The sequence below is a fragment of the Engystomops pustulosus genome, chromosome 1 (genome assembly GCF_040894005.1).
Source record: "Engystomops pustulosus chromosome 1, aEngPut4.maternal, whole genome shotgun sequence".
Taxonomy (NCBI): Eukaryota; Metazoa; Chordata; class Amphibia; order Anura; family Leptodactylidae; genus Engystomops; species Engystomops pustulosus.
The window spans coordinates 248,629,006-248,638,769 of NC_092411.1; the positions used below are offsets into that span (position 1 = coordinate 248,629,006).

A 9,764-nucleotide genomic window follows, 5' to 3' on the forward strand; every position below is an offset into this window, starting at 1 on the left:
TTATACAGTATATGATAGGACAGTGTACAGCATGTGCTGCACTCCTGCATTAACCTCTGAGCCATGGTGGGTTTTTTTCTTGTTGTAATGATATTATGGATATGCTGGAGCAGCCAATCCTGGAGGAGCAGCCTCACAATTAGCAAAAGTCAACATCAAAAAGGTTCATTGCTGCAGATGAAAAACCCTCCCCCTCCCTCTGTCCTGATTGGCTGGAACAAGCTCTGACGACATATATTAACCCAAGCTGCTTCCCTAAAGATGTAGCTGTACATGGAGATCCTACATGGACACAGAGCCAGTGCATGCAGAGCTATGGGGTGCACACAGGAGCCTGGGAGGGAGCACTAAGCCACAGTCAGGCCCTGGCACTGGCACTGGCATGCTGATTGCCTCTGGATTGATGGTAGATCTGCAGCAGGAGATGGATGCCAGCTTACAGTGAGAAGCCCATAGGGGACTATGGACAAGATCTGCTGTAAGTAACACATGGGAGGATTGCCCTGACCCTGCACTGCACCCATGACTATCCCCATGCCCCTCAATACTTGAATGATCGTGCACCCTGCTTAGATCGTGCATATTTCTTCACTGTGTATTGTTCATTTATGGAGATCTGGAGCTAGACCAGACCTGCTAGCCCTATAAAGCCAGACCTGCTGTGGAGAAAGACTTGGACCAGGGTGCAGCTGCCATGAGCCTGGTTGGAGGTTTCCCTCACCACCCGGTGGTCCACCATGATGGTTACCCCTTTGCCGCTGCTGCAGCCGCCGCCGCCAGTCGCTGCCATGAAGAGAACCCATATTTCCACGGCTGGCTTATCAGTCACCCCGAAATGTCTCCCCCCGACTACAGCATGGCACCGTCCTATAGTCCGGAGTACGCCAATGGTGCGGCTGGCCTGGACCACTCCCATTACGGGGGTGTCCCGGGAAGCGGGGCCGGTGGTTTAATGCAAAGGCCTGTGAAACGGAGGGGAACAGCGAACCGAAAGGAGAGGCGCAGGACTCAGAGCATCAACAGCGCCTTCGCCGAGCTCCGGGAGTGCATCCCCAATGTGCCCGCAGACACCAAACTCTCCAAGATCAAGACATTGCGCCTGGCTACCAGCTACATCGCCTACCTCATGGACCTGCTGGCCAAGGACGACCAGAACGGGGAGACAGAGGCCTTCAAGGCGGAAATCAAGAAGACAGATGTCAAGGAGGAGAAGAGGAAGAAAGAACTGGTCAGTACATGGGAATAATAACATGGATATACAGATACATGTCATATAGAGAGATAGAACATAGATAGGTATTAGAGATAAACAGATAGATAGATAAGGAATAGATAGATGGGAAATAGATAGATCGATAGATAGGGAATAGATAGATATAAGGGATAGACAGATAGATAAATAAGGAAAATAGATCGATAGATAAGGAATATATAGAGAATAGATTAGATATACGCATGGATAGTAAGGTAGATAAATCGATAGATATGTAGGTAGATAAATTAATGGATAGATACATACTACATAAATAGAGGTCTAGATAAAGAGATAAAGAGATAGATAGATAGATAGATAGATAGATAGATAGATAGATAGATAGTTGATACATAAATAGAGGGCTAGAGAACGAGATAAGAAATACATAGATAGCTGGATAAACAATGAATACACATACAGACAGATATAAAGATAAATACGTATAGGATATTAACATGGGAAATAAATAGATAAAGGTATATGGATGGATAGTAACGTAAATAAATCGATAGATATGTAGGTAGATAAATTAATGGATAGATAGATACTATATAAATAGAGGTCTAGATAAAGAGATAATAAATAGCTGGTTAAATAATAAATAGATATATAGATAGATAGATAGATAGATAGATAGATAGACATGATGAGGTAGGTAGATAAATATATATGAAAAATAGGTAAATACAATTTTTTTTCTAGGCTAAGGGTGGATAAAATATACATTTACTACTTGGAATAATATCTAAACAGCTATAGAACAGTGTGGATATAATGATAACACAATATAATCACTAATAAATATATTACAATCTTGTCAACACCCTAAAGTAAACAGTAACATAACTAATGTAGCCAAGTACATGGTGTTTATTTATATATTACTAAACATAAAATACTGAGATACATTGTACAAATAAAATACAATGTTTAAATGTGAAAATATAGGAATGGGATTATAAATACAAATTTTTACAATGTATCTGAAACACTAAAGAAATTACTAAAATTAAGCAAAAATGCTTTTATGTTATGTTATTAAATAAATAGTACTACATAGATGTAGATAAACTAAAAATGACTGACACGAATATGTTTTAATAGATTTATATATCTGGTGACATATTATTTTTCTTGCTGGATATTTAAAGAATATTTACTACAATTATAGTTTTGTTCTACAAATATTATAGTAAGGAAATGAATGGGTTTATTAGTGGAGTTTATGGATTTATGTTCCAGCAATCTCCATATATACATGTGAGTAGATCATGTCCAACACAAACTGCTGCTGTCATCCATCAAATAGGAATATGAGAACTTTACTTATTGCATGTACATCTATCTGTATATTATACTGTGGCTCCAGTTCCTCGCAATGTTTACAGAATTTCATTTTACCCTGTCTGAAATTATTTAAATAGAATTAATCAAGTCTGCACAAAAGATAGATATGTTTTTATTAGGCATGTAGATAGATAGAATTACATTGTTTTTATTAGAAATATAAATAGCTGTTGTTTTATAAGATATGTTTGTGGATAGATAGATATTTGATGGATATATAGATGGATATATAGATAATTATTTATAGAATGCATAATACACTATTATTTTACTACTACTACTATTATTATTATTTAATATAGTTACTTTTATTATTATATTGTGCGGTAGTGTTCACATTTGACTGAAGTGAAGTATTCCAGGGTAATTTTGATCCAAGGCCCTGATGAGGTCCCAGAAAAATATACACAGCCCACGGTGTATCATGAGATCACACATTGATTTGTCCTAAACTTATATGACAACGTTTATTGTTTATTGTTTGAAGATACAAACTTAATATAATACATCTTTTTTTTTTCTTTTTCTTTTTCTTGCCTGTCCTGAAACAGAATGAACTCTTGAAAAGCACAGTTAGTAGCAATGATAAGAAAACTAAAGGAAGGACTGGCTGGCCCCAGCATGTATGGGCCCTGGAACTTAAACAATGATCCTATGAACTGCAGGACTGAACGAAGACTCTATAAATAGACAATAAACTATGTATGGAATGGTCCAGTTTATTTATGTGCAATCCCCCCTTCCCTCCTCAATGCAGCCCTCATTGTGGATGTGTGTAGAGAAGCATTCCATTATATGAAGAGGAATAATCTACAGGTTGGTCATGTATGACAGTATGTACATAGAAATCATGACTCCCTGGCAATGTTTTCCTATGTATGTTTGTCTGTGCAGTGTACTTGCCCCATGGGATTATTAGAAATGAATATACCTTGAGTATATTAACCATGTCAGTGCCAGGGTGGCCTGCGCCTGGCTGCAGTGCAGTGTGTGCTGTGGGCCCTCTGACAACAGGGAAGACACCATTGTAACGTTGTTGTCAGAGATGTTCTTGTTGTTGTTGTTGTTGTTGTTGTCCTTGTGCTTGTGTAACATTTGAAGGTGTTTCGGCTGTTTGTTATTGTGCACTTCTGTCCAGAAATGTGGAGTATAATTAATATTTGAAGGTGTAAAACATTGTAAGTGATCAATAAACCACTGAGTGTCTTTTTTTGTATATGATTTGTTAATTTATGTGAATTTCTCATAGGCCTGTGTGCACAGATTCACATACAGTATGGGAATAGCTGTATGGGCATAACATCATTAAGTGTAGCTGCATATATATAACAAAAACGTGTAAATAATTCTACATTTATTACAGGTACATGTGTAAATATTCATGGAGCTGCACACACATTAAACATACCTGTGTAAATACTAAACTGCAGGTCGCTGAATATTTTTCTGTGTGCAAGTGTAAACACTTGTTGATACTTTTGTAACTCATTCTACTGTATGTGTGTGCATACATTGCAGTACATGTACATTTAGAAATATGAATATACACGTAGTTGTGGAAATATAATACATGCTATATATATATATATATATATATATATATATATATATATATATATATGTGTAGTTGTACACAAATTATGTGTGCTAACCTATATATGTAAGTGGCATTCTGTAGGTGGCTGTACATATACTGCACGTATATGTGCAAATATGCACACTTATGTAGCTGTACATATATTTTATATACATATATATGTTAAAGTGTATGCTACTTTACATATATTACAGATTTGTTACAGTAAATGGCTGTAGAAACCTATGTGTCCATAATCATGTATATATATATATATATATATATATATATATATATATATATACATATATATATATTATGTATGAACCCTTCATATTTAGCTGTGGATATATTACATAATATTTAAATTTAGACGTAGCTGTAAATATATCACACATCCACTGTATGTGTTCATCAGCCACGAAAAATATTAATATAATTTATTTAGCTGTATGTATATAAGTATTTATGTAAATATTCTAATGAGGCTGCATATACTATTATATAAAGATATATATTTGTAGGTTCACAAAATGGTATGCACTTGCAATAGTCCCTGCAAATACATTCCAAATCAAGTTAAAAGAAGAGTAAACATTCTATATATATGTATATTTCTATCATTTTATTCTATGAATGTTCTTGACACGTTGGTTTGCTTGCTCTCCAGGATCTTGTAGTCTCTTCTAAAGCTCGTGTGTGGATTCGCAGCAAGCCATAAAAAGATAAGAGGGGCCTAGCTCCAGGTCCACATGTGTAGGTTGAGGGGTTAGAACAACTCAGTCAGTGTGCAGTGCCCTTTGCTGTCAGGGGTCAGGGGCCAGTGCTATGGACTTATGTGCAGGAATACACTTGCTTGTGTTTACCAATGTATTCTCTACAGTCACAGCTTTGTATCTTCTGCAGGGGGAGAGAACTGGTACACAAATCATATATATATATATATATATATATATATATATATATATATATATATATACTTCCAAACAGAGTCTATTGTATTTAATGTATATATATATATATATATATATATATATATATATATATATATATGTGTGTGTATATTATTCAAACCCGTGGTTTTTCATGCCCGCAGATAGAAACTCCTATATTATTTTAATAACTCCTATATTTATTTTAAGTGGAAATCCAAACATCTAATCTGTCTTTCCCGTGTATATAAATAAATATACATTCAGATAGATAGATATGGGATGGACATATAGATAAAGATCATAGCTAGATAGAAATGAAATTTATAGATGATAAGAATATATAGATGTATAAAGAAGATAATTATATAGATCGATATATGTCAGTTATTACTCTGTACATTATTTATATATTATTCCCTACATATCAGTGTCCATACATATATAATACTTATACACAATATTGGCATTGTATAGCTACTAGAGAATAATAATAATTGAAAGGCGATTTGTTTCGGCTTTGTATCAGTAAAATTAGCAATGATAATTATTCTGCTCCAATACTATAACAGGCCTCTATAGAGAAATTTCCTGTAATGATTAGAAGTGAAAAGCTGTGGATTGCTGTAGTAGTAGTTGTAGTAGAAGCAATAGTCGTAGTGATAATAGCATTAGTAGTAGTAATGGGAGTAGTAGTAAAAGTAGTAGTTGTAGTAGTTGCAGTGTATTTGGCAGCTGAGGAAATCTGTATAATTACTGGCTAAATGTGGATGTAGCCTGGTGCACAGAGTAATCACTCTCAGAGTAAAATCTCAAGAGCCCTAGACAGGCCGGAGCCAACAAAAATGCAGCGTTTGACGTTAAAAGCTAAATGGTGCAGCAGCTCCTGCATGGAGGGGAATTGATGGCTGGATGTGGTGTCAGTGCAGTGGCCTCCTAAAGCTGGTCCACAGCCTGATAAGAGGAAGCCCACTATCTCACACACTAATCCCTTCCTTCACATCCAGGAGTCATGTGCAACTTATACACTGCAATATAGTCATAATATAATATTAGTAATGTATACACTGTCCTGCCACCAATTGTTATAGATAAAAAGGACATTTTAAAGTTTTACCAAAGACAATTGAGCACTTGATTTTGTTGATTATAAAATTATTATTCATATCTCAATCATTATTATTGATTTTTTTTAAAATTTTATTAATATTATTGTTATAATGAATTTGTTATAATTATAATGGTTAGCTACTTATTTACACGTTCAATAACTGTGTAATGCATTACCGTGCATGTATTATCCATCTGACCAAATTAATCCAAATCAATTTAATTTACAACTATATTAAGGAAGTTTAACCATAACTTTATGGTAGAAATAGATATTGTATACAGTTTACTAAATGTATGTATGAATGTATGCATATAAAATATATAAACAATATACATATATATACATATATATACACATACATACATATGAATATTATTTAAGTATAATATGTATTTTTATATATATATATATATATACATACAGCAGCATATATACATATACACATTCAGGAAAAAACGATCTGGGAAAGAAGTTATTTGAGAAAATGAGTCAGGTCTGGCTGGGAAAGCATGATTTCATGGGTTTATTGTAGGGTGATAAGACTCTTTATCAGCTTCCCTAAACAGAGCCTGTAATGCTGTGAGCACCCAGCTCCAGCCACTGATAGCAGCACCAGGGTCACTGGAGGAGTGAGAAGAAGGCTGCACTCTCCTGAATGTGTCTTCTGGTAATAACTGAGGCTGTCACAGGCCTCTTGAGATGAAGTCTTCAGCATACAGCCTAAGAAATAAAGGAAGAACCGGTTTGTACATATTTCAGACTGCCCCATGCCCCCTGGAGTGGGTAATTATTGTTAATTTGTTATTATTGTCAAGATGGGGTCAAAGATAGATCTAATGAGTGTGTCCTATTGAAGAGGTACATAGGTAAAAGACTTTTTTGTCCTGCGGGCTAGAAAAAAAAATACTTAAATATAATTGCCAAAAATGCAAAGAAAATATGACTCTAATCATCATAAGACGCAGCTCAATGATGGGAGTAATAGATACTAATTGTGAGTGCAAAAGGAGCACTTGCACAATGCAGTATCCTTGTAGTGATAGCTATTATATGAAACTATTTATTATTTTCTCTGCAGTTGGATGCAGACTATTGCTCCCTTTTTCAGGTACTGAAGCTGAGTATAGTGTTATTCAACAAAGATTTATTTGGCACCAACATATTCAAAAGTGCTTTACAGATCATGCAGTAAATATACAAACAAAATAAGAAATTGTAGATAAATAACATGATCAGGAAATGCCAGGAAGGGTCCTGCTCCCAAGAGCTTACAATCTATAAATATTAAAAATTGTGTATACTCTAATTAATATTCAGTGCAAAAAACAATCTCCCACAATATTTACTTACATCTGTGTGAATGATAGGAGCAGCTCCATTGTAAACATTTGTATCATGTTTTACTATTAAAAAGCTACAGAACCTATCCCAACAGGATAGCTGACATAAAAAGAATAAAATGAAACAAAAAATTCTTATGTGATATTCATGTAGCAGAGATGAGTCTGCGGTTTGGATATTAACTGTGTGTTATCTGTGTTTTATTAGTGGAGTGTAAGCAGACCTACGCAAGGAGTCATTGCTATGCAAAAAAAATAAAAAAATCACTGTGTGGTTAGGAATACATTTTTCATCTGGTGTGTACAATTCATAAAATAATCCTGGAGCTTTCAGTACTAGATGCAGAGCAAATCAAGGATACCTAATAGTGAAGTAGTAATAATAATAATAGTCATCATAATAATGCACCACCTACACTACATATACAAAAAACAGCAGCCATACAAATGGATTTATTTCCTGTTAATTCTGTAGCCCTATAATATTCTACATGTATCCACTGACACCAGAGAACCAGAGAGAACATAGTATCCAAGTATTTATTATGGATTCTTTTCTCTATTTTTGGGTTTGGCCCATTTTTGATATGTATATAAAATTGTATATATATATATATATATATATATATATATATATATATATATATATAATGAGTGCCAATACATGTGGACGTACACTGATATATTGTGAGTGCCATCTGGGAGTGATTAGAGGCCACATCCCTCCTCCTCCTCCTCCTCCTGCGCCTGCTGTATCTGTACTCAGGGCCTATAGACAAGTTGACGTCAGATCAGACGCCCCGGAGCCATCCTGCTCTTGACTTGGGTGTAATCATCAGCTCTCTGCTCTTGTCCATCCTATTCCTCCAGCAGGAATGCGGATACAGTGCCACCATATGCAACGCAGGGTTTTTACTTTCACAGGTTTGCAGCCAACATATATACATTCCCCTCATCCCGGCATCAGTCCCAAGGGAATACATCATTCCTTACTGTAGTGAAAATAAACAGTCGGCCTTGTATCTTACAGGCCCCCTCTTTATATAGATCCCAATGAGTGGCTCAGGTCCAAGGTACACACAGGGCCCTCTAATAGCCAACAGCAAACTATTAAATAAAAGAGACTTTTATGATAATTCCTGTTTAGGGAAGATGTGTTTCTAATCATCACACAGCTGATCTCAGACGATAATTATGCTGCAAATTTCATGTGAAGCTTGATGAGAAATGTGAAGTTTATTAGGAAGTGTGGTTACTCCCGGGGTGCAGCACAGCTTAATGCACCTGTCCAGGTACAGGTTACCGGTCTGACGCCCACAATGCATTATTACTGACAATTAATCCATATATATATATAATATATATAAACCTTTAATAACATACAAAATATGTACAATTTTAAAAGAAGGTTCTAGATCGCATGATGCAACATAGTCAAGTCGATATATATCCAGGAGTGGGACAACGCATACTTTTCTAAAGTAAACTCAAAATAAATATAATGCATATCTATCCTAGATATATATAAAAAAAAAAGCCATAGCAATGGTTCCCACTGATGTTATGTTCAACATTTGAAGATATTGGATCCATTCTTTTTCCCTTTCATTAAAATAAACTGTTAATAAAATACTGGCGTTCATCATAATACACGGTCGGAAAGTAAGAGTTCTCCTTACGAAGACTTTGCCAATTAAGGCTGCCTTGCAGGCAGGTAGAGACTTAGAGCCATTGATGCTCCATTAGGGAATTTTTGGAAATATGCAAATACATTTTCCAGGATGGGATAAGAAAAACAATGCCTCTTTAGCGATTTGTAAGGCAGCTCCCTTACCATCAAGTATGACTTTCAGGGAGCCTAATGACATGATGTAAGATTAAAGCCAACCTGGATATTAATTCCATGCTGGATGATAAGGGAGCTGCTTTCAAAGGTAGCTAAAGAGGCTATGTTTTCCTTTTCCCATCCCAACTTATTTGGATATTCCTTATAATACAATATAAGGGAAATTGAATTCAGTTTTACCAGTTTTAGACTTTGTAGGAACACACATATGACAATATTCAGACTCAGCCCCCAGAACATCAGATAATCCTCCGGTGGACCCAGGCTCACTAACCCAATAGACGACCCTAGAGGTCCATCAGAAAACAGCACGATTTGGAGGCTACAAGGGTCTGTCTTATAAGATTAGATAAA

The 9,764-nt window shown here is 35.5% G+C and overlaps 1 protein-coding gene across 1 annotated transcript; it reads left to right on the plus strand.

Moving 5' to 3' along the window:
• Window positions 1-268: 268 nt before the first annotated feature.
• HAND2 (heart and neural crest derivatives expressed 2) lies at window positions 269-3,818 on the plus strand. The gene is made up of 2 exons (XM_072131713.1): window positions 269-1,228; window positions 3,154-3,818. The coding sequence occupies exons 1-2, from the start codon at window positions 695-697 to the stop codon at window positions 3,250-3,252; spliced, it is 633 nt and encodes a 210-aa protein (XP_071987814.1). The 5' UTR covers window positions 269-694; the 3' UTR covers window positions 3,253-3,818.
• Window positions 3,819-9,764: the final 5,946 nt, after the last annotated feature.